This window comes from Trichosurus vulpecula, chromosome 3 (assembly GCF_011100635.1).
Source record: "Trichosurus vulpecula isolate mTriVul1 chromosome 3, mTriVul1.pri, whole genome shotgun sequence".
Taxonomy (NCBI): Eukaryota; Metazoa; Chordata; class Mammalia; order Diprotodontia; family Phalangeridae; genus Trichosurus; species Trichosurus vulpecula.
Window position 1 is genome coordinate 377,728,618 of NC_050575.1, and position 26,322 is coordinate 377,754,939.

Sequence of the window (26,322 nt, forward strand, 5' to 3'; positions counted from 1 at the left end):
TTCAATCTATTTTTTTTTTCCAAATAGCTCTGAGACAAGTTCCAACAAGGAAGTTCATTAAGTAATCCTTAATCCAGGTTCCCCTGGAGTGCCCTTTGATCCAGTTTATTTTTTTTTTTATGTTAAAGGTGTGGCCTGGGAAATGATTAGGCATAACCAGAAGGCTGTGCAGAGGGAAAGATGTGGAAGACTTCCCTGCTGCCCAAGGTCCTGACTTTGGGCCTCCTGGGCCTCCTGATTCAAGCCCCAGGTGAACTGCTCTGCCAGACTGACCCAGAGTAGGGGATGATTTCTAGGGGGACATGAGAGGAGTCCTTTGATTTTCCCATTGGAGATATGGGATTTGGGCATTGTTTCTTCTCTTGTTGCCCTCACTGACTGATTGGGTGGGTGGGCTGGGGGTGAAGGATTATTGCTAGTTTGATTTCAGGAGGCCAAAGCTAGATTTGCTAGTGAGAAATTGATGCCCTCTCCATGTGTTATGGACAGAAACTCTTCTATTAGCTGCTGGTGTGGGGTGGGGAGAGAGGAAAAGCTGAGTCATTTTCAGGGTGGTACATAAGAGTGAGGATTGTGGGGAGGATCTTTTGTATGGACTGGAAGTAGGAGCCCTGTGTTTGCTTGACAAAATGTGGCACAGCTTATTCCTTATTTTCTCTTTTTTGGTAAATAGTATTTTATTTTTTCCAATTACATATAAAGATAGTTTTCAACATTCATTTTTATAAGATTTTGAGTTTCAAATTTTTCTCCCCTTCCTCCCACCCCTTTCCCCAAATTAGCATTTGTAATAATGCAAACAATTTTCCACATTAATCATACTGTGAAAGAAGAAACAGAGAAAAAAGGAAAAGCCACAGAAAACAAAAAACAAAAAAGTGAAAATAGTATGCTCTTCTCTGCATTCATACTCCATAGCTCTTTCTCTGGATGTGGATGGCATTTTCCATCCAGCTTTTGGAATTGTCTTGGATCATTGTATGGCTGAGAAGAGCTGAATCATTCATAGGAGATCATTGCACTGTGTTGCTATTGTGGTGTACAATGTTCTCTTGGTTCTGCTCACTTCACTCCGCATCAGTTCCTCTAAATCTTTCCAAGTTTATCTGAAATCCACCTGCTCGTTATTTCTTATGGCACAATAGTATTCTATTATATTCATATACCACAACTTGCTCCCCCATTCCCCAATTTGTGGGTATGCCCTCAATTTCCAATTCTTTGCCACCACACACAGAACTGCTGTAAACATTTTTGGACATGTGGGACCATTCCCCCTTTTAATGATCTCTTTGGGATATAGACTGATAATACTTTCAGATTATTTGAACCCTAATAATATCCACAGCCTGAATTAATCATCCAAACTGATTTGCTCTACTCTAAAAATGCCCTTTCCTGTCTCAGAAACTTCGAAGTTTGACAAATGGTACTTTTTCTGTGGTGACAGGATGTCTGCAACCAGAACAGTAGGATTTCTCTTATCCTGATATTCTAGGGACATTTGCATCTTGGGATCATTATCTCTAAGTGACACTACCTTGTCAATTGACTCATTTGACTGAGAAACTTCCTTTCTTATGATATGGAGACCATAAACTGGAGGTGGGAGTGTTACTTTGACCTTGTCTTTCTTCTTTCAGTCAATCAGAAGTTTGCTAGCTTTAAGGGAATAAACTAGATGATTTATATATCGCCTGGCCTGTTTGCCTCCTTTAACCAAACTTTCAGGTCAACAAGACCTAGTAGTAGTATTGCTGGATCACAGATTATACACAGTTTGATTGTCCTTTAGGCATAGTTCCAAATATTTCTCCTAAAGCGTTGGATCAGTTCAGACCTCCACTAACAGTGCATTTGGGTTCTAATTTTTCCACATCTTCTCCAACATTTATCATTTTCCTTTTCTGTCATATTAGCATATCTGATAGATGTAAGGTGGTACCTCAGAGTTGTTTTAATTGGCATTTGTCTAATCAGTAGTGATTTAGAGCATTTTTATATGGGTATAGATAGCTTTAGTTTTTTCATCTGGAAACTGCCTGTTCAAACCCTTTGACCATTTATCAGTTGGGGAATGACTTGTATTCTGATAAATTTGACTCAGTTCTCTATGTATTTGACAAATGAGACCTTTATCAGAAACACTTGCTATAAAAATTATTTCCCATCTTTCTGCTTTCCTTCTAATCTTGGTTGTGTTGTTGTGAAAACCCTTTTTATTTTAGTGTGATTCAAATGATCCATTTAGCATTTCATAATTTTCTCTAGCTTGTTTGGTCATAAATTCTTCCCTTCTCCATAGATCTCATAGGTAAACTATTCCTTGCTCTCCTAATTTGCTTATGATATCACCCTTTATGTCTAAATCATGTACCCATTTTGACTTTATCTTAGCATAAGGTATGAGATATTGGTCTATGGCTAATTTCTGCCATACTGTTTTCTAGTTTTCCCAGCAGTTTTTGTCAGTGAGTTCTCATCCCCGAAGCTGGAGGCTTTTGGTTATTTCTTTATTTTCGTCCTCCCAAACCATTATTATTATAGAGGAGACACTGAAGCCCACGTGATGTATGTCAAAGTCCCTTCCAATTCATTTTATATTGGATTATACTTTGATCTCCTTTGATAAAAGGGGAGTGCTAAGCGTTCAGAGGCACACCTGATCCTTGTCCTTGTGATTCAGGCAGAGTTTGGCCATGTGCCCTGACAGGTGAGCAGTCTCTAGTTCTTGGAATGTAGGATGTGGAGCTAGAAGGAATCTTAAGGACCATTGAATTCAATGGCCTTTCCTCTTTTAATCAAAGAGGAGAAACAGGCTTAGGGAAGGGAAAGGAACTGTACCAAGTTCACGCTGGCAGTAAATGGGAGGGCTGTGATTAGAATCCCTGTCCTCTGAGCCCAAGTCCAGCACTCTGTGCATCCAGCCTTATCACCTACTACTCTATTCACATTTGTTGTGTCTTGTTCAGTTGTTTTCAATCATGTCTGACTCTTGGTGACTCCATTTGGGGTTTTCTTGGCAAAGACAAAGGAGTTGATTTGCCATTTCCTTCTCCAGCTCATTTGAAAGATGAAGAAACTGAGGCAAAACAAGTGCAGTGACTTGCCCAGTGTCACACAGCTAGTAAGTGTCTGAGGCTGAATTGGAACTCAGGAAGATGAGTCTTCCTGACACATATTGTAGCCTAGTGTAACTACTTTCCATCTGTCTTTCTTTCCTGCCCTCCACTGTCTCCCTTCTTTGTCTATTGTCTTTCCCATGCCTGGAAAGCACTTTCTCCAGTCTAGTTCTATTGAAGAGTCTTCATTAAAGATCCAGCTTGGGACTGCCACTTGTTGCAGAGCTTTTCCTGACCCTCCTCATATCTTTTCCTCGCTCTTTGCCAGGAACCCTCCTTTATGCCTCTCCCTTGCATTCCTAGTTATTGGTGCACAGGTCACTGCTCTCTAGGAGAATGTAAATTCCCACCATTTTATCCTCAATTCAGAGCTGTGGGCATTGCCCATAGCAGGTGCTTGTTAAGTCTTTGTTCAATTGGATCATACTGATAAACTATATGGCACTGATTTTTAGCTTTGTGGTTTCCTAAGCTAATTTAGGGGTAGGATTGTTGGGGAGCACTTGCTTTGATCTTGAGACTCTGGATACCCAAAGCTGGACAGCTCCTGAGGCAGTGGCAGAGCTTTCTAGAAGTGCAACTGACCTTCCTCTGGAGGAAATTCCCCAGAACTGGATTTTTTAAGAGAAATGAAATGAATCATGGTAGAAATAGGAGGAGGCTTGCATTTCAATGTAATGAAAAAATGGTGGTGTGGGGGGGGATGTAGAGGATACATTTGGTCATCAGTTCAGCCCTCTTTCCCTGAGGATTTCTCTCCCCTTTGTTCACAGGACATCATGCAAATGACCTCATCAGGACCACTGAGTCTGGACAGATCCAAGGAACTCAAGTCAATATCAAGGGGATTGACAAAGGTGTCAATGTTTTCCTGGGAATCCCCTTTGCCAAACCCCCTGTGGGGTCACTGAGGTTTTCTCCTCCACAACCACCTGATTCATGGAGCAATGTGAGAGATGCTGCTTCTCATCCACCCCCGTAAGGACCTTCTTCTATCCCTTTCTTACCAGATGAGCACAGGGCACCATCATGCTTTACCCAAATTTTGTCTCTGTGTGCTCTGCACACAGTAGACATTTGTTAAATATTTGCTGAAGGAATGAATGTTCTGAATCCCCTCCTGGCCTGGAAGGCCTGAAATAATTGCTTCATGATAATAGTTCATGTTTATTCAGACTTTAGAGAATGACTGACTTCAGAAAAATATTGTGAGGGAGTTATAACATATTTCTACAGACAGGAAAACAGAGGCTCACAGAGATGAGAGACAGCTAGGTGACTCAGTGGATCGAATTCTGTGCCTGGAGTCAGAAAGTCCTAGGTTCAAATTTGGCCTCAGACACTTCCTAGCTGTGGGACCCTGGGCAAGTGTTTCAACAATCCAGCTAGCAGCTTCTGTGGGGGTGCAAGATCCACCAACTACCAGCACCCAGAAAGCTGCCAACACACAGCAAAAGCACAGGTTCTTTTGATCTGCTTAACCAAGGAATTCCTCATGAAGGGGTTGCAAGCTTACTTTTAATTCAGCATACAAATACCATTCACTTAGTTCAGGGGAAAAAGCCAGCATCCTGAACTTCAGAACAAAATGCAAACAAAGTACAAACATCAACAGACAGACCTTGTCTGATTCAAATCCCAATACATAGTTACCAGAGTTTAGCAAAGTCCCAGCATCCAGGTTACAAGCTGGAGGGCTCCTTAGCTACAGCTGCCCGGAGTCTCTGCATCAGCACCATTATGAGTGAGAGCCCTGCACAAATGGCTCTGTCTTTTCTTTTTGTAGCATTTCAGACGTCATGGAACGTCATCTGAATGACCAGAAGTTAGGCTGCTATGATTGGCTCTTGAGTTAGCCCCTCCCCTTAGGACCCTGGGAGGTTCACATCCATATAGGTTAAGTTAACACCTAATAGGGGTTAGAGCCTGGGGTTTAGCACTTAGTAAGGCTCAATGAAATACACTGAATTACTCAAAGGAAACAAAGGCCAACTAAGTGCTAAGAGCCCATTTTGCTTACCAACACAGCAAGTCAGTTAACCTTGTTTTACCTCAGTTTCCTCACCTATAAAATGTGGCGAAGAAGGAAATGGCAAACCACTCTAGTGTCCCTGTCAAAAATGTCTAAAGGAGTCAGTGTGGGTCAGATAGGACTGAACAGCAACAGAGCTTAACTGACTCACCCAAGGTCACAAAGCCAAATAACAAAGCCAGAACTCAGAGACTGATAGGCTCAGAAAGGAGAAGACCTTAGAGGTCATTCAATCAGACCCCTCGGTTTCTTTTTTAAGCAGTTTGATGCCTTTTGCTTTGGAGACCACACTTATTCCCCATTCCATACCCCAGCCTGCCTCCTACCGTCCACCAAAATGTTCCTCTGTAACAAAGAAAATCCACCTGACACAGTGGCAGCAGTGCTGTTCTTGGTAAAATGCTTCTAGTCATGGTCTATCCTGGTCAAGCTCGACCTTCATCGATCTGCAGCAGGTTTTCTGATTCCTTACATTCATCCTCTTACAGAGCAACTACAATCCATGACATTCACACATTGTGATGGGTACAACTTTTCGCCTTTTGATAATATGTATTTGGTTTCCAAGCTTTTTAAATTTAAAAAATACTTGGCTTTCAACTTAACAATTGCCAACAAACCCAAACATTTCAATATACAACGAGCAAGAAAAAAGACTGCATAAGAAGTGATGAAATGTTGACCAGTTAACGCATCTCTACCTGCCTCAGTTTTCTCATCTGTAAAATAGGGACAAAAATAGCACCTGCCTCTCAAGGTTATTGTGAGAGTCAAATGAGGTCATATCTGTAAAATGCTTTGCAAACCTCAAAGCACTCAGTTATTATTGTTATTTTTATCCCCATATGATTATATTCAGATCAGTCATCTCTTATGTTTTCCAGGTGCTTGCAGGATCCCACTCTCCTAGAAAAAACAGCAAATATCATGAAATTAAACATCACCATTCCTGCCAGTTCTGAAGACTGTTTGTATCTCAACATCTATGTTCCTGTCCATGCAAAGGAGGGGGATGGCTTGCCGGTAAGCCAGATCTCTGTAACTTCCACAGCACAGGATGAGAATCCCAGGGCATCAGAACTGGGTGGAACTTTGGAGGTCACCTCTTCCCACCAGCATGGGAACAATCATTCTCTGTAAATATCTCTGACAAGTCATCTAGCCTTCCCTGAAGTTGTCCAGGTTGGGCAGTTTGCTACTTCTCATGGCAATCAACAGTACTATTGGGCAACAAGTCACATTGTTAGCAAATATTTCCTCCTCTGAGGTGGAAATCTGCCTCCTTATTACTTCAAATCATCTAGGTGGCAGCATGGATACCAGGCCTGGAGTTAGGAAGACTCATTTTTCTGAGTTTAACTCTAGCCTCTGACATTTACTAGTTGTGTGACTTTGGTCAAGTCACTTCACCCTGTTTCCCTAAGTTTCCTTATCTGTAAAATGACCTGTAGAAGGAAATGGCAAACCACTCCAATATTTCTGTGAAGAAAACCCCACATGGGGCCATGAAGAGTTGGAAATGACTGAAAATGACTGAAAAACCTTCAGGGAGTTCGTTCCATGATTAGGAATGGTATCAATTTCTCCTACAGTTTATTATTGCTTAAGGAACAGAGCAAAGCATTGATAAAGTATGACCTTCCAAACCCTTCTTGATCCTGTCCAGACCATTCATCTTATTGCTATAGGGAACTTCACTGCATGGAAACTCTCTCTGTTGATGAAGACAGGGACCTCTTTTATAACTTATAGCCTTGGCTTGTCTGGTGTACTGAGATGCTAAGTAACTTCTTTGTGGTCACATATCTCCTATGTGTCCAAGGCAGGACTTGAACCCAGTCCTTCTCACTCCAAGGCTAGCCCTTTATCATCTACACCAGGCTTTCTTTCTTAAAACAAATGATAGTGAACGAAACTACTTAAACATCATCTGCCCATGAAGCCTTCTCTGGACCTCAAGAAGCCAACATTCAAGTCAACAACCATTTCTACAAACCTGGAGCCCTTCTCCTTCATGCTGGGTATTCAAAGAGAGGTGTGTTTTCTCTCTCTTTTGGGCTACCTTAATGTTATTCTGGATCTACCTTATAGCACTTATCACATACCTGGTGGCACTTAATACAGACTGTGTTGCTGTTCAGTTGTTTTCAGTTGCATACATCTCTTCATGACCCCATTTGGGTTTTCTTGGCAAAGATACTAGTGTAGTTTGCCACTTCCTTCTGAAGCTCATTTTACAAATAAGGAAACTGAGGTAACCATGTTCAAGTGACTTGCCCAGAATCACACAGCTTATAAGTATCTGATGGCAGATTTGAACTCAGTAACATGGGTCTTCCTGACTCCAAGCCCATCATTCTATCTTCTATGGCACCTAGCAGCCCCAATACAGACTATATCAATCTGTATTATAGCTTTTGCATCCATATCTTACTCTTGCCCTCTGGTTGACTGAAAGTACTTTGAGAGCAGTGACCTAGTCTTATTCAAAATACCCATCACAGAGCTTTGTACATAGTAGGTGCTCAGTAACTGTATTGAATGAATATACCACAGCATCAGAACAAGTTCCTAAATATAGGATTATCAGAATTGTTTTCATAAAAGGAGTTTGGAGGTTGGAATACTCTAGGGCTCGGAGGGTTAGAAAACTGGAGGAAATGCCACCTATGCTGGACCTGCAAAAGGAAACAAGGAATGAATTTCTATTGCTTCCAGGAGACTAAGGGGCACCTGGAAAGAGGGAGGGAACTGGGGTAGGTGGGAGGTTCCTTGGTTCCATGGGGCAGAGAACGTTTGTCCAAGAGAAACTGAGCTTGCCCAGGCAAAGCTCAGCAGGGCTGGGTTCAGATCAGCTGTACTAGAAAGAATCTGATCTTACGGTTTTCTTTATTGTTTGTACTTTATGGGTTTGTGGTTTGAATGGAGGGTGGGAAGGAAGATGCCTGTAGTAGCAACCAAACCACAGAGTGTAAGGAAGAGAGCATAGGATTAGCGTGAGAATTCCTGAGGCCAAAGCCCAGTTCTGACTCCTATTAACTGTATGACCTTCTGCAAGTTACTTTACTTCTCTGGGCCTCAGTTTTCTCATCTATCAAATGAGGCTGTTGCACTAGGCAGTTTCTAAAACCACTTTCAACTCTAAAACCTATGATCCAGTGATCCTGCCTGAGACAGAATTCCCTGGGACGCAGTCATACTCACCAAGATGGTCCCACAAGGGAAGGAGGTCCTTGTTTAAAGGGCTTCCTGTTGTCTCCATGCACCCAGGTACTAACAGCAAAATGTGCCCTTGTTGTAGCCAATCTATGCTCTGGGTTTCTCAGTGCCAAAAATTTGGTTCATTTCATTTGCTCACATAGCAGCAATCTGTCTACTTCCTGATGCCCAAGCATTTCTGCCACAGAATTCCAACCAATCACTTACTACATTTCATAGAAGGGGAAGACTCTTCCCATGGGAGCAAAAGCCCCTTTTGGTCTCTGCATCTCCTACCCGTGCAGCATCCCAATGCATTGACAAAGGAACCATACTTTCAAAACATTATGGTGTTATCTGAAAGTAACAGGAGGTCTTCTCTTGTAATTTTAGACAAAGAGTTTATAAAATCTGTTACTCCACCAGCATTTAACTTTTAGAATTATTTTCTATCCACTGATCTCTTTTGCTCGATGGATAGAGCATGGGTCCTGGGGTTAGGAAGTCCTGAGTTCAGATCTGACCTCTGGCACTCACTAGCTCTCAGCCTGGGTATATCACTTAACTTGTTTGCCTTAATTCACTGGAGAAGGAAATGGCAAACCACCCAAGTATCTTTCCTATGAAATCCCTATAAGGGGGTCACAAAGAATTGGACACAACACAATATTATGCTTTTAAGGATGCGATTTGATTTTTTCTTCTTACTGGTTCTGGTTTCCTAATGGTGTGTCCCAGTCCCACAGTTTATCCTTGTCTGAAAATTACTCTGTCTCCTAAGCTGGAGTTGGGGAGTCCTGTTTGGTGTCAGTGATATAAGATTGAAATGACATCCCTCCCTGTCCCACCCCATCTCCCAATGCAAGTACAATGGGAAGGATTAAACACAGGCTTATGGGCAGGAGATGGGGTAAGTCTGTTAAAGATGGGTTTTAATCAGTTGAAACTTTGCCCTACAAAGTGAGTAACCTATAACAACCAAAAGAAAAAAAGAAAAAATTTACTCTGATAATTGGTTTGTATATTCAAAACAAATAGCAAGTTGTACATAGTAGATTTGCAGTTTCATATGCAATTATCTTTTTTTTAATCATATCATGTTATAGAAATGCTTCTTCTATTCCATAAATTAAAGATAAAATAATTTTTTTAAAATAAAATACCAATAGAAGGCATAGCCTAATGCTGGTAATCTATTCTGCTGTTTATGTTGGCTTTGAGACAGCAATTACTGTTACATAGAAAGGTTCTCTGGACCACAGTTGAAACACTCACAAGATGATGATGAAGATCTTATTGCCCAGGGTGCATCTCTATTGTCTGGTTTGGCATGTTTCCCTTAGAAGGATGTCCTGCTTCCTTTCCTTGTTTTGAGGTAAACAAGAATCCTTTAGAACAGGCTGTTTTGCTCAGTGTGTCTCTTTGGCAGTAGGAGGACCTCAGTTAGCTGATTCTGCCAAGAATATTCCAAGAAGGATCTGCCCTCCCTCTGAGTCAAGTCAAGTGGGCTCTTACCTGAGAGGAGCTCTTATACATATCCTATCAACTCTTGAATTACAGTATCTTGATAAGTGAATTCACTCACATTTGGAGTTACTTTATCATTGGTGACAAGATAGCAAGGGAGTAGCAGAGCCATGCTTGTTGTGGTATTTCCCTGTAAGGAAAACCATTTCTGATTTCTGCAGGTGATGGTGTGGATCCACGGTGGTGGTCTTATTGTTGGTGGTGCTTCCTTATATGATGGTTCGGTATTGTCTGCTTCCCAGAATGTGGTAGTGGTCACTATCCAGTTCAGGCTGGGTCTCCTTGGGCTCTTCAGGTGAGATTTGATCCCAGTAAAATGTGAGTATAAGTATTTTTTACCCGATGAATTTCCAGATCTCTTATGATGATAAACATAAATTCCTGACTGGATGACATATCTCTTGCCTTCCCTTGCCTTCCCCATGAGCTATTCATGATGTAGTAGAAAAAGCACTAGAGTTGTGGCCAGAGTTTCCTATTTATTTCATATTATCATCATCAGTTTCATATTATAGCCCTGCTTCTTATGACCAATAGGTTCTCCTTTGTCCTCAGATTCTAGATAGATAGATTGGTAGAGAGAGAGATAGAAGGATGGATGGATGATGGCTGATTGACTAACAAACAGGCAGGTAGATAAAGTATTTATTAAGTACCAGGCACTGTACTAAGTATTGGGGTTAGAAAACAAGAAAACAAGAAGGTCCTACTGTGGTAAGCTAACCCTGGCTTGCTGTACCGCATAGTAATAAAGCTTATGATTACATTAGCTTTTCAAGTGAAAATTTTCTGTAATGCCTTACTCTAATGTTATCTGCCCTTTTAACTGTGCTCCCTGGAATACCTGTTCCATAAGTAGCAAAGCTATTTTCATCTTTATCCCTTTCCTTTCTTAATCTTTTTATCTATTTGTACTCACCAAAGCCTGACTTTTTCTGATGACCATTTCCAGCACTATTTGCATTTCCACTCTTGCCTCAATCACAGGGATACCAAAATGCCCTTTGTTTCCCACTACCACTTCCAGACTCTCCCTCTGCCACCATCACTCAGTAACTTCTCCTCTTTTGAGGTTCATTCAATCCATATTCATCACCCCATCAAGATTCTAGTAGCTGTTATTTGCCATCCTCTGGGACACTCTCCTCCCTTTCTCAATGAGTTCAGTGCCTTCTTTACAGTCTTTATCTCCCAGCTCCCATCTTCTTACTGAGGGACGTCCACGTTCATCTTGATATTCCCTTAAACATTCTAACTCCCCAGTTCCTCAGTGTATTCGTTTTTCATAACTTACTCCTCCACCCCACCTCAGCTAAATACAGAGACTAACGCCCTAGATTTTACCGTCCCTCATGAGTGTTTCAATTCTATGTTCATTAACTCTGAAATTCCTCTGTCTAGTCATGATCTCTTGCCACTCCACTGGATTCTCTGCTGTGTAACCTCTAATCCTGTTCTTCATCATCACCTTGACCTTCAATCCCCTCACCCCTCAGTTCTTTTCTAGGCCATTACCTCTGTGTGATTATACTCTCTTCCCTTCTCTATCTTAACCCCTTAGTGAACCACTTCATGTCTACACTGACCCCTTATCCGATGACAAATCTTTCCCTGTGAAACCTCAGCCTTGGATGACTCCCATCATCCACTCCTTTTGCTCTTCTTTGCCAAATGCTAAATGAAGCTAGAGAAAATCATGAAATCATCTTTCCTGGGTACGTTCAGATTAACTTAACTGAGTCTTTACTGTGGTAAAGCAATTTTTTTGCACCTCCAGAAACAATTCACCATCTTACTCACCAGAGTGGCTTTTCTAAACCTTTGCATCCCTCCTCAAACTTCTCATGGCTCCTCCTCTCCTCACCATCTCAACCCATAACCTTGCTTTATATTTTGCTGGAAAAAATGACTCTGTCCACTGAGCTTTCTCATATGCTCTCCTCCTTATCTCATATTGATCAGATGCCTTCTGTTACTGTTTCTGTCTTTACCTCTGTCTTTCATGGGGAAGTGGACCTTTTCTCTACTGAGTGTATGCTTTCTATATGTACAAATTATCTCATTCCATCCAGCCTTTCTCAGAAGATTGCCCTTTCCATCATTTTTACTTTCACTATTCTTTAATATTTTACTCTCTTTTTTCCCCTTTCTTCACCCCCTCCCCTGGCTGCTTCCCTATGATCTACAAACTTGCCTATGTCTCTCTGTTCTCAAAAATCCTTACTGGTCCATCGATCCATTGATCCATACATCCTTCCATCTATCCATCCATCCATCCCCACTAGCTATCATCCCATACATCTCTTCCCTTTTATGGCTAGATATCTTGATTCTTTTCTCTCATTCTCTTCACTCTCTCCTGTCTGTTTTCCAGTCTCTGGACCAGATACTTACAATATCCCATCTCCAGCTATCTCAAATATATGTCCCCTTATAAACTCAACATTTCTAAAATTGAACTCTTTCTGTTTCCTACGAAGCCCTCCCTTCTTCATAATATCCCTGTTATTTGTTAAAGGCACCATCAGGCTCCCAGTGACCTAAGCTTGGGATCTAGGGTTCATGGTACACTGCTCACTCTCTCTTCCCCTATATCCAATCTGTGGCCAAGTCTACTTTCGCTACATCTCTCTCACACACCCATTTCTCTTCTCTGACACTACCACCACTCCAGTGCAAATTCTTACCACATTACACTTGGACTAGCAATGACTGCTTTCTTGGCCTCTTTGCCTCTTCTCTCCCTCCTCCAGTTCATCGTCCACTTAGCTGTCAGTGATCTTCCTACAGCACAGGTCAAACCATCACCCCCTTATTCAGTCAATCAGTCAGTTAACAAGCATTCCTGAAGCAGTCGTTGTAAGCCAATCACTATGCCAAATGCTTGGAACACAAAAGAAAGTCACTTCCTACTCTCAGGGAGTTCATTTCTAATGGGAAACAACTTGTAAATAGCCATATAGGCACAAAATATATACAATGTAAAGTGAGAGTAATCTCAGAGGGAAGGTGTGACAATTGTGATTTTTGAAATACATTATGTCATGTTCTTGTTATAAATGATAAGACTGCAACATGGAGTCACAGGCTATGGTCCTAAGGACCATAAAACATTGAAGAAATAGCAGACAGCCAGAACTTTCACATGCCCGACTTATTCTGATCCTGTGAATAACCTCTTGAATGGAGTCCCAGCTGACTGCATGCTGTGTGCTGGCACATGCTCTTGGAGTCCCTGAGTCCTGCATCAGTAAAGGGTCCTGGGGAATTTCCTTACCACATCCAGGTCTGATTAAGAATGCCATCTCTCACATGTGATGCTTATTGTCCCAATCAAATCTCCCTTTAAGGGATGAGACTGACCTACTTAGATGCCACTCTGAGTGTGTACTCCCACCAAGATCGTGCTCCTGTAAAAATCTCCTTCACGTGAGTGTCTTGAATCTCTGTCTGTCACTGCAGGTTGTCATATAATATGTCAGTATGTGTGTATGTGTGCTTCTGTGTGTTTCTGTGTGTATATGCATGTTGCTTTCATTTTTGCCTGCTCGATGTCCCACATGGTAATAAAGCTGACACTTCTCTTAGCTTCCCCAGTGCCAATTTCCTATAATGCCTCAAACTGGGGTCCTTGCTCTAAAAGACCTTAGCAGTGAGTGAGGAGGCAAAGTGAGATCTCTTGAAGAAAGTGGGATTTGAAGTGGCTCAGATTCCTTCAAGGAATTCAAATCATGGGGATAGCCAGGGAAAGTTGAACTTGGGAGGTAGAGAGTTTTGTGTGAAGAGAACAAAGAGTAAAAAGTTTCTGGATTGCAGAGGATCATGGAGAGGATCCTGGCATCCTCCCACATCTCTTGTCTTCTCAGGCTCCTCCACATTCTCTGCCTCTTTCCTCATCCTTGTATAAGATACTCCATTGAATCTGTTCATTTTCACTCATCCTCCTTCTGGCTTCCTTCAGGGTTCAGTGCTAATCTCAACTTCTGAAAGAAGCCTCTCCCTATCTTCCATACTGCTGGGGCCTTCCCTCCAGGATAATCCCCAATCTATCCTGTATATATTTGGTTTGGACACAGCTACTGGTAAAGTGGAAACTCCTTGAGAGCAGGGACTATGTTTACCTTTCTCTGTATGCCCAGAACTTGGTATAGTGCTTGTCACATAGTAGGTGCTCAGTCAATGTTTCTTGCATTGCCTTGACATTCTAATAGAGGAAGACAAAACAGAAAGGAGAGCTAAAAGTAGGAGGGGGAAGGGAGACTGGGGGCAATTCAGCTGGTGGGGAGGTGGAAGCAATTTGGGAGTAATCTGGAAGGGAAGAAATCAGCATGGAGGATGCTCCCCCTAGAAGGCCCAGGTTGCCACTAAAGAGGACTGTACTGGGAGTCCTTCAGGTGGGGGAATTCAAGATCTGTCTCACCAGTTTTCTTCTGTAAAATAAGAACAACAGCTAGCATTTGTATGGTCCCTTCAGGTTTAGAAAGTGCTGTATGAATAGTATCTCATTGTATCTTTGCAACAACTCTGAGAGCTATATGCCTTTATTATCCCGATTTTAGAGATGTGATCACCAAGGCAGAGGTCTGACTAACTCATGGTCACATAGCTAGTATATGATCACTAGTACTGCCAGGTCTAGTTCCAGTAGTCTATCCATTGCATCATCCAGTTGGATGAGATGGTCTTTAAATCTCATAATACTATGAACCTGGTTCTCTTCTTCAAATTCTCCAACCTTGTCTAATATCTGTTTTGCAGCACTGGGGATGAGCATGCACCTGGCAACTGGGTTTTCCTGGATCAGGTGGCTGCCCTGAGGTGGATCCAGAACAACATTGTCCACTTTGGAGGAGATCCTGGCCGTGTGACCATCTTCGGGGAGTCTGCCGGGGGAATGAGTGTTTCTTCACATGTAGGTGGTGAAGATATGACTCCAGCCTGAAGGGGACCCTTGCAGCCAAAACCAAGATTTCCAGGGGTGGGGAACCTGTGATCTTGAGGCCACATGTGACCCTCTAGAACCTCAGGTGTGGCCCTTTGACTGAACCCAAACTTCACAGAACAAATTTGTTCTGTGAAGTTTGGATTCAGTCAAAGGGCTATACTTGAGGACGTAGAGGGCCCCATGTGGCCTCAAGGCTGCAGGCTCCCATAGACAGAACCTAGTTTTTCTTCCTCTTCTTCCTCTTCTCTTATCCTCCCCCTTCTCAGAACCATTGGGGCTGCTGACTTCTTTCTCTAAGGCTCGCACCTTTCCTTGCCTTTCACTTGGAGATCCCAGCACAGACCCCTGCCCTAGTGTCAGCTAATCATCTAGGCCCTTCTTCCTCTTACTTCACTGGAGATAGAAGATGAATTATCCCTTTTTAAAGGCTTACTAATCAATTTGAGTAAGATTAAAAGAAATGTGCAAGGTAATGATGAAATAATTCAGGGCCCAAATGGATCCCCAATTTCACCACTGAGATGTACCATTTCCCAGTCTGGCTGAAAGTCTCTCTGCACCTTCCCAGGTGGTCTTTGTGGCTATCTCCAGCTGAGGATCTGCTCTCACAAGTCTTTGCTGATGACCCTCTGAGAGCTTAGGATGGCTGTCCCTCATATGGCAGGCATAAAATCCATCATGGGACTTTGAGACAAAGATCTTATGGCTTCATAAGCTTTCTCTCCTAGGAGATTGCGCATCACTGACATAGCCTCCAGGCTATGATAAGGCATGGGAGGAAGACTTCAGTGGAAGGATAATGCTAAAAAAAATAGTAGCTGATGAGAAAGTGGGAAATTGCCATGATATAGTCATTTAATCCTAACAACAACCCTAGATTTTCTCATAATCAATAAAGAAACAATAATCAATAAACAATGTGACCCTATAAGGAGGCAGGGCATAGGAACAGCATTGCTGGGTTTCTGAGCACAGGCATCTTAACCTACCCAGTTACTGAACCACTCAGAGAGTTCAGGACTATGGCCAATGCTACTTAGCCCTCTTTTCTGTCCAATTGTCTTATAGGCCTGGCTGTGCCAAAGGGCCTAAGGGCCAGGGTCCCATAGAGAGACCCTTATTTGGGGCTGTCAAGGTATGTCAGGGTATGTAACAGTCCTGGCTTTCAGACTCACAGTCTCCTTTGTCTCTGCTAAGCCAGAAGCATCTGAGCCTCCCCATGACTGCTTTCTCCTCCCCTCTGCTGTACTTTGTTTCCCCAGGTTCTGTCCCCCTTGTCCAAAGGCTTGTTCCACAGAGCAATCATGCAGAGTGGTGTGGCCATCTTTCCTGGCATGATTTCTTCCATTTCAGAAACGGTTGTGAATGTAAGTTCCTTGTTCTTTGGTCTTTGCAATCATTCTTATCATTCTTTGGGCTTATTGGTCTCCCAATCCCAAGACCTGGTGTCCCATTGACCTTCTGGCTCCCCTGGGCTACAAGGATGTACACTGGAATGCCACTGAATGTTCAAGCTGACAGTTACCATAGAAACCATCTAGTCTAACCCCCTCATTTTACAGTGAAGGAAACTGAGGCACAGAGAGGGAAGATTCAGTTCCGGCTCTGCTTCTTCCTCTGCCTGTGATTGCAGGTCGGGCATTTCCTTTCTGGGGCCTCAGTTTCTTTCTCTGTAAAAGTGGGTTCTATTAGATGGTTTGTGCAGTTCTTTCTAGCTGCACATTGTATTTCCTGAAACCCCTAGAAGAGTTCCTCCAGGGGGCCCAGGTACAGGTGAGATGGATTGATCAGTGAGGTCCCTTCTACCTCTCTGGTTCTGTCATCCTGTGACTTGTCCAAGGTCACACAATGAGTTGGTGACTGAGCTGGGATCAGAACTGAGCTCTTTGAGCCAATGTCAGGGCTCTTTCAACCTTCTGGACTCTGACCTGTGTCCTTTAGGGATATTTAGGTCTTTTCTCCCTGAGAAAATGGTGAACTCTTTGGAGCAGGGACTGTGTCTTTGTAACCTGCTCCTTCCCATCCCCATCCCATTGGCCAGCACTGAGCCCTGTACAGAGCAGGCTTATGTTTGAGAAACTCACCCCCTTAGATGGTCAGACAGATTCCAGGTTGGTCTCCTTTTCACCATCACTGCATCATCACCTATAGATGAGAAATGATCCTTTGTGAGGTTACAGATGAGTATGAAAAGATTCCTCTTTTGTGATACAGGCCAGGGGTTCCTCTATGAGAATGCTGACTCTTTGTGGGTGTCTCTTTGCAGGTCATTGCCAATCTGTCTTCTTGTGATAGACATGATTCTGCCTCCATGGTTCAGTGCCTTAGGAGCAAGTCTGAGGATGAGATTCTGGCCATCAACAAGGTATGTGGGCTGAAAAGCAAGGGTTCCAGTTCCAAGAAGAGCTGACAAAACATCTTGGGGAGGGCTGGACACCCAGCCTTCATGAGGTGGGATTGAGGTGAAGATCAGAGAAATGTCACTCTATTGGCCTCAGTTTTCCAATACTAACTACATGATCTTCAAGGATATTTCCACTTCCTATATTCTATGTCTGAAGGTCTTTCCTCACTCTGATGTTCTGCTTTCTTGGATCTCTGCTACCTCCAAAATGTGACTTAGGCTTCCTGTGACATAAGCAGGTCACATGGTCTATTAATGGGTGGGAAAGATCTTCAAATCTAAATTGCTACTATGTTCAGCCCCAAGATCTTTCTTATCCATTACATAAGGCAATGGGAATTCTGGGATAACTGGTGTCAACAGAACTCTACGCAAAAATATAACAGGGATAACACAAGATAAGCACATAAAACAATGTCATCATTTCCACCTAGAACAAATGGGGCTCAAAATCTTGGGGTAATAGGCCAAGATCTTGTCCTCCATAGCTTCTTCCTACTGAAATTGGAAGTAGAGCTGTCCATGCCCTAAGAGATTAAGAATCCTGTTCAAGAGGTCAGTTGTTTAGCAAGCTGGCATCTGGAACTCAGTTGACACCAGGTGCAGGGATGACACATTAGAGCCATGGACAGGTCCAGAGATGATACATCACAATCATGGACAGGTATAGAGGTGATATCTGAACACATCAGAGGTTGACATCTGGCTTAAGTGATCAGGCATCTGCAGGTGGATGGTGCTAAACCTGCAAGAAATACATCTCACAAATTTAATAGACAAAAGCCGAAAAGAAACAGACTATCAGCCTCATTCACTATAGAATACATGAGTCAAGGGTACAATTTCATAATTATTTTCTCCTGGTTAAACCATTGTTACAGTATTGTCTTTCCCATGTGTCATAATTTTTGCAGCCTTTGCAACATTGTCCAGCTTCCCTTTTACCCATACTTTAGCTCCCAATTTTATTCTATCAGCAGAACCAAATCCTTCCTTTCCTCTGATAGTTATTTTGGAAGGAGGGTCAGTTTTCACAAGAAGCACTGTTTCACAAGGAATAATAATCAATTGAAGTATTCTGTCATTTTTACCCAACTATATAGGTTCTTGACCCAAATTCTGGAGTGTCACATAATTTCTCCTTGATAACTAGAATCTATTACTCCAGCCAATACATGTATTCCTTGAGCAGCTAATCCTGTTTTGGGTTATATCCATGAAAAATGATTCTTAGAGATTCACATACATATCCCAGTAGAGATTTTTCTTGTCTCTTTTCTATCCAAACAAAAGTTCTCCAAACAATGTAAATCATATCCTGCAAAACCAGGCATCCTTAGACATCTTCCCTCACAGTTGAATACTCAATATTTTGCATTGTCTGTGTTTGCTCTTTTCTAATTTGCAGATTTGGGGTCATCGTTCTGGCTAGAGGTGTGCTTCCTCCTAATGGTCTATTAATTCAAATTACATAAAGTAGGCAACGAACTATCCCTCCAATGTTGATACAAATTATTAGAACTTAACTTCCTTAACTGTTCTTTCAACACTTCATTCATTCTTTCTATCAACCCAGATGCTTGTGGATAACATGGAATATGATATATCCACTCTATGTTGTTCAATACATGATATCTCTTCATCTCATTGCCTTTGAAATGGGACCTGTTGTCACTTTGAATCTGCATTGGGGTTCCATAATATAAACTTATAATATCTAGATTTTTACAGATGTTCTTCTGGTTTGCATTCTTATAAGGACAAGCCACCAATGCACCTGAATAGGTGTTAACACAAGTATATATAAATTTGCATCCTTTATCTTGGGGTAGTGGTCCGATGTAATCTATCTGCCAAATCTGGGCTGGAACTTTTCCCCTTGCTATTTCTCCAGTTACTAGTTGAGGAACAGTTCATTCCTTCTCCAATTGACATATATGACATTCCTCTGTTACTTGCTTTAACAATGAATAAGAGATACTAATACCTCAATTTTGTGCCCTCTGGCATGTGGCCTAGACCCCAAAATGTCCAGTCATTTGGTGGACCATTTTGCTAGTACCAGATCATCAGTTGGTGTTGGAGTAGGGACAATATATTCAGTATCAATCTTTGCTAGTCAACCAGCATGTGCATTGTACTCATGGTCTGGCATAGCAAGGGGCATGTGAGCATCTACATGAAAAACTGACAAATTAGTAACCAAAGACAGTTCCATATATCTTCCCATAGTTCTTTGCCATAAACTTGTTTACCATGAATCCCCAAGTTTGGTTTTCCCACATTGACATCCGTGTAGTTAACCCATTAGCTACTTGTGTTGCTAAGCAAAATGGGCTCTTAGCACTTAGTTCAACAAGTGCCCTTGAAGAGTTTGGTTTGTTTCCTTTGAGTAATTCAGTGTATTTCATTGAGCCTTACTAGGTGCTAAGCCCCAGGCCCAAACCCCTATTAGGTGTAAAACCTATGTGGGTGTGGATTGGTAACTAAGGTGGGGCCCAAGGTGGGGCTAACTCAGGGGAGGGCTTAGTTTACAAATGAGTTTGAGTGATAGGTTTGGGACATCAGAGGCTCTTAGACCACATGGGTTTAAGTCGCCTCTTTGTGACGATTTTAGGTCATGTGGGTGAGTGGCATGTGTGACTCACCCCTGACGCTGAAAAAGATATAAAACCAGGGGTCGGCTTTCTCTTCTTTGGAGCTCTTACCCACAGCAGTGGTGGCATGCGTGACTCTGGGCCAGCCCTTGTTCTGAGCTTCCGGGCTGAACCTAGATGTTGGTAACTATGAATTGTATTGGGTCTGTCTGTTGATGTTTGTAATTTGTTTGTATTTTGCTCTGAAGTTCAGTGTGCTGGCTTTTCCCCCTGAACTAAGTGAATGATATTTGTGTGCTTAATTAAAGTAAGCTTGCCAACCCCTTAACCTTGCTTTCCTTAGTTAAGCAGATCAAAAGAACCTGTGCTTTTGCAGCGTGCTGGTAGCGTTCTTGTTTTTGGGCTTTCACCCCCACAACAGCTGCTAGCTGGATTGTTGAAACACTACTGCCCATGAATCAGTGAATACATGACACTGTCCTCCTTTCTCTGTTTTGATAGCTTGATGTACTGAGGACGTCATCAAGTTCAGCATATTGACTACTTCCACCTATCCCAGTACTTTCAAAAGTCCCCTCAGTATGTGGGTTATAGACTACTGCTTTCCAATGTCTTTTATGGCCCAAATATTTTGCTATCCCATCAGTAATCCACGCATGTTTCTTCTGTTCTTCAGTCAGTCCATCATATCCATCATTCCATTTTACCAAAGATTATACCAACTGTTGCCTTGGTTCAGAGTGTTTGTCATTTCCATCAGGGTCAATTCTAGAGATGGATTCATGTAGAGCAGAAACTCCTCTTTTGCCTGTTTTTGATCTATTCTGAATATACCATTTCCATTTAATTATGCTAGCCTCCTGCACATGTCCAATTCTGTGAGGTGCTTGGGCACTCATTATCCAAATCATAATAGGGATTCCAGGCCCTTATATCCCTTCATGGCTCAAGTCAGTTGTTCAGTCTCTACCAAAGCCCAATATGCAGCTAACAACTGCTTTTCAAAAGGTGTATATTGTAACCCAGATGAAGGTACTTTCCTTGACCAAAATTCTAAGGGTACACTTTGGCTTTGTTGTTTCTACAGTAAACTCCAATTCTCATAGTCATCCTGTATAGTCACTTGTAATTCCACTGGTCCACTTTGCATAGGCCATAAATCCAGAGCCAATTGTATAGCAGCTTTAGTGTCTTCAAAAGCTTTACTCTGTTCAAGTCTCCAGTCAAATTCATACTTTTTCCTGATAACTTTATATAAGGGTGTATGTATGTGTGCATGTGCATGTGCTTGTGCGTGTGTGTGTGTGTGTGTGTGTGATATAAATTATAGGCAGAGACATAGAGACCAGTTTGGAGACTGTTGCAAGAGTCCAGATAAGTGGGAACTGCTAGGTTGTACAGTGGAGAGAGACATGGCCTTACAGTCAGGAGGACCTGAGTTCCAATGTGACCAAAGACACTTAGTAGCTGTGTGATCGTGGGCAAGTCACTTAACCCTCATTGCCTCCAAAAAACCCCCAGATTCCAAGTAAGTGATAAAAAGTATTTCATATAAGATGATAAAAATGAGAATGATATGATAGTGATACTTGGAAGGGAGATTATGGAGATAGACTTAAATATTCTTTTCTTTTTTCCTGCTTCTTTCTTTAGCATTTCAAGATGATCCCTAGTGTAGTTGATGGGCAATTCTTCCCCAAACACCCTGAAGAGTTGCTGGCTGCGGGAGAGTTCCACCACATCCCTTCCATCATCGGTAACAACAACCACGAATTTGGCTGGGTTATTCCTGTGGTAAGATTCTAGGATTTCCTCTTCTGTATGAGCTTCTTTCTGATCTTGACAAATTATGCTTCTCTAAAGAATCACAGACTTTCCGAGTTAGTCAGGACCATGGTGGCCATGGAGTGTAAGCCAGAGTTGAAGGAGAGTCCCTTATATAACTTGCCGGACAAATGGACATCCAGACTCTGCTTGAAGATCTCCCAGAGGGGAAAATCCACTGCCTCTTGAGGCAGCTCCTTCTACCTTTAGGCTCTCATGGTAGGACAGGCCATCATGATATCAAGTGTAATTTTTCTTCTTTTTCAACTTCTACCTGTTGTTCCCAGCATTGCCCTTAGGATGAATGGCATTAGTTAAATGCCTCTTCCAGGTGACCATCCACCAGACAGTTAAAGACAATGATCGTGTCTGCTCCTGCAGACAAGTTTTTTCCTTAGACCAGCAATGGAAGTTCCTTCAACCCATCCCTATTTGGCAAGACCATGAGTCCTTTTTCAGCTTCTTTATTTTTTTGCCTCAGATGTGATGTTCAGAAGTGAACAAAAGATTCTTGATATACACTTATTCTTTGAATATTGTTGGGATTGGGGGTACAGTGCCCTTGCCTTCTGGAAAATCCATATAATTTTTTTGTCCTCCTGCCCTTTGTACCAGAGAAGAAGGCTGAATTATTATTAATGTGTTAAAGGATAACATAATGTTGACATTATACAATACTATACATATTTTTGATGCATTCCTGTGTTTCTTAACTTTTTCTGTGGTATCAGCTGCCCTTTGCCTGTTGTCTGCAATTTTCACAAAACTGCCCCAAAATTCCCATTTAATTTCTTATGCCTATTCACAATATATTGAAACCATGATAAAGAAATTTGCAATGTGGAAGGGATAACTGTAGCCTCCCCAGGGCAGAGCACAAAGGCACTCTCACCTCCTTATTCTTGGAAGCTGTGCCTCTCTTAACAATCCCCAGCACCTCTTTGCTTTTTAGGTTGCCTTATTACCCTGTTGCCTCCTTATGGGCTTGTGGTTCAACAAAATTCCTAGATCTTTTTCAAATGAAGTGCTACTTAACCATGCCTCCTTCATCTTGAGATTGTAAGACTTTGTCCCTATTAAGTCTGATCCTAGTTGGATCAGTCCAAGATTCCAGCCTGTCAGGTCCTTTTTTTGGATCCTGACTCCATGATCCATATGTTATCTGGCCCTCCTGAATTTGTGTTCTCTGTAAATTTGCCTTTTTTAAAATTAAAAAAGTTACCCTGAACTGTCTTCCCTTGAAGAATTGGAAGTGATTCAACCTTTGGTTATTTTCTCTATGGATGACTCATTTCATATGCAAAGCTGCTCAGAAATATAGGAAGGTAGATCTTGTCCCCTTTTGGTTACAGTATCCTCTATAATTCCAATTATTTTGGTTTCTTTTAATTTTTTAGTTTTTTCTTTAATTTTTGGAGGCAATCAGGGTTAAGTGACTTGCCCAGGGTCACACACTTAGTAAGTATTTGAGGATCAATTTGAACAAAGGTCATCCTGACTCCAGATCCTGTGCTCTGTCCACTGTGTCACCTAGGTACATTGTCTCTTTATTTTAAGTGAACATTGAGTAATATTAGCTGATATTAACATAGTACTTAATAGTTCACAAAAAATTTCTTTCAATGTACCTACTGTGAGGTAGGGACCATTAAGATATTTATCCCCACTTTGTCCCCAGAAATCAAATGATTTAACCCCAGTCACAGTTGGGACTGCAGCCTGGGCCTCCTAATGTGAGACCAGGCCTAGTCCAATGGACTTCAAATCATCATATCTCAATGCCATTGGGTCAATATTAATTTTAAATATGACATGATATTAACAACAATTTGTCAGCTGCCTCCGTAAGCATATGCATGTGAAGCAGGTCTATTTACATGAGTCAGAAAAATAGAAATCTGCCTGCATCGTATCTAACATAATATATTACATTAAGCACCAGCCATTATCTAGGGCCACTGGTCATTATGACCAATGTTTATTATATTTTAGGCATTACCCACCACTTTGTTAGCCATTCTGCAAAACATCTTGCATATTGTTCAGTGTGTATTGGGCATTATTCAGTAGTTCCTAAACAAATCCATGGCACTAGCTCCTCCTTAAAGGGTAAAATTACTTCCTTGGATTAGATTTGTTTAAAAAATGCATAAATTTCATAAAGTTCTAAAGAATATTCACAGTGAGCCATTTTTTTTTCTACACAGGAAATGGACATCTCTGGATTTAAGGAAAACATGGATAAAAACAGTATCCAATCAGCAATGCAAAGTCCATTTGTGGTGAGATACCAGTTAATCAAACTTTTTTTTAGGGCACATATTATGTAGCAGGAACTGGTTTATACACAGGGACAAAGTGAAACAGTCCCTGCCCTTGAGAAACTTACATTCTATCAGGGAGATAAGATGCACATCCAGAGATAGGTGGGAAATATACAGAAAGCAAATCTTGGGGGAGAGGTCAGGCCCTAGCAGCTGGAGGAGGGAAGATCCAAGAAAGATGTTCTATAGATAGGATTGTCTGAGTTGAGTCTTGCCAATGCATAGGTGTGGAGATGAGAGCTGGAATGGGAAGTGTGAGGAGCTAGCAAGTCAGCATCTGGAGCACAGAGTGTGAGGACGTCATCAGGTAGAAGAAGGCTGGATGGGGCCACGTTGTTCAAAGCTGTAAATACCAAACAGAAGAGTTGATACTTAATCCTAGACATCATGGGCATCCACTAGAATTAATTTAGTTGGGGAAGGGAAGTAAAATGGTCAGATGAATGCTTGGAAAATCACTTTGGCAGAAGAGTAGAGGATAGATTGGAGTGGAGAGACATCTCAGGCACAGGGACCAATCAGGAGACCATTGAAACAGTTTAGGAGGGAGCCAATGAAGGTCCTTCCACCTTCTGACTTTCTTCTTTCATGGTCATGGAGTGGAAAGTGTCCCTAGAGATTCCATGTAGCTCTGTCCTTCCCTTGAACCCCACATCCCTTCTACAGCAGGCCCAACAACTATTTGTCTAGTATCTTCTTGAGGAATTTAGCCCTGAAAGAGCAGGCCCTGGTGGGGAGGTTGTAAAGGGATCTAACGAGACCAGGTCGTGTGAATAGCAGGCAAACTTGTGTGGGATTATTCCTTGTGATTGTTTAGTTGATGAGTCATGTCTGAATTTGTTTTGACCTTTTGGGGAGTTTTCTTGGCAAAGATACTGGAGTGGTTTGCCATTTCATTCTCCAGCTCATTTTTCAGATGAGGAACTGAGGCAAACAAGATTCAGTGACTTGCCCAGGGTTACATAGCTAATACATGTCACAGGTTAGATCTGAACTGAGATCCTCCTGACTCTAGGGCCAGTGCTTTATCTACTGTGTGCCTAGCTCCCTTCCTTATTCCTTACAATCAACCAACAAAGATCCCCAAACAATCCACTGCCAGGGAAGGTGATTTTCCTGTTACTCTGTTTCCTCCTGGATCTCCCATAGGGTTTTCCTCCTGAGCTTGTGCATTTGATGATGGAAGAGTATTTCAGAGATACTGAGGACCCTGGAGAATGTCGAGCTCAATTTCAGGAAATGATGGGGGATATGATGTTTGTTATTCCTTCCCTCAAAGTGGCCAAGTATCAACACAGTAAGTATAGCATGGACCCTTTTCAGAATCAGTGTAAGAATGTCTCCTCTCTCGGCCAATGCATGTACAGCAGCCATATCCTCATGCAGAAGGAGGCTCCTGCTTCTGGCTTTGCTATTATACCTTCCTGATTGGTTAAACCTCTCTTCACTTTCCTTCTTGTTCCCTCCTCCCCCTCCCTAAACTGAGAATGGGATTGTGGGGGACTCTGTGACCATTGTATGCAAATGATAATAAAAATGATAATAAATAATGACCCAAATTTCTATTAGTAGATGTTCTTAACTTCTTTGTGCTTATGCATCATGGACCCCTTTGATCCAAGGAAAGTTACAGATTCCTTCCAGAGTAATGTTTTTAAATGTATAAAATAAAATACATAGGATAGAAAACCAATTACATTGAAATCGAGTTATCAAAGTGCTCAACTAAAAATAAATCCAAGAACCCCTGCTAGAGGGTTTTATTGGTACAAACCACTTTACATCCACTGTCCCCCGGATCCTCACAACAATCTCATCCCAGTGGATACAACATGTACCTGGAGTCAGGAAGACCTGAGTTTAAATCTGGGCTCGGACACCTTCCACCTGTGTGATCCTGAGGAAGTCTTTTAACCTCTGTTTTCCTCAGTTTCCTCAACTATAAACTGAAAAAGATAATAGCAGCTCAAGGTTGTTGTGAGGTTCCAATGTGATAATATTTGTAAAGCATTTAGCACAGTGTCTGGCACAAAGTAGGTACTCTATGAATGCTTATTCAAGTACAGTTAGGGGGCATAGTGGATTGAGGGCTCGCTGGAGTCAGTAAGACTCTTCTTCCTGAGTTCAAATCTGGCCTCAGACACTTAATAGCTGTGTGACTTTGGGCAAGTCACTTCACCCCTTTTTCCTCAGTTTCCTCATTTGTAAAATGCTCCAGAAAAAGAGATGGGAAACCACTTCAGTATCTTTGCCAAATAAACTCCAAATGAGATCACATGGAGTGGAAAACAACTGAATAATAAATGCTTATTCTCCTCTCCTCCCCTTCCCTTGGGGTAGACAGGATAG

The 26,322-nt window shown here is 42.0% G+C and overlaps 1 protein-coding gene across 1 annotated transcript in view; it reads left to right on the forward strand.

Moving 5' to 3' along the window:
* The first annotated feature begins 170 nt into the window (after positions 1-170).
* LOC118840811 (cocaine esterase-like) overlaps positions 171-26,322 on the forward strand; it is a 29,997-nt gene continuing 3,845 nt past the window's right edge. The window contains exons 1-10 of the mRNA XM_036748162.1: positions 171-250; positions 3,896-4,100; positions 6,039-6,177; positions 10,041-10,174; positions 14,638-14,791; positions 16,087-16,191; positions 17,091-17,189; positions 21,479-21,619; positions 23,857-23,931; positions 25,123-25,270. Coding sequence (XP_036604057.1) covers positions 181-250; positions 3,896-4,100; positions 6,039-6,177; positions 10,041-10,174; positions 14,638-14,791; positions 16,087-16,191; positions 17,091-17,189; positions 21,479-21,619; positions 23,857-23,931; positions 25,123-25,270 — 1,270 coding nt within the window. The 5' untranslated portion in view covers positions 171-180. The remainder of the gene's footprint in view (positions 251-3,895; positions 4,101-6,038; positions 6,178-10,040; positions 10,175-14,637; positions 14,792-16,086; positions 16,192-17,090; positions 17,190-21,478; positions 21,620-23,856; positions 23,932-25,122; positions 25,271-26,322) is intronic.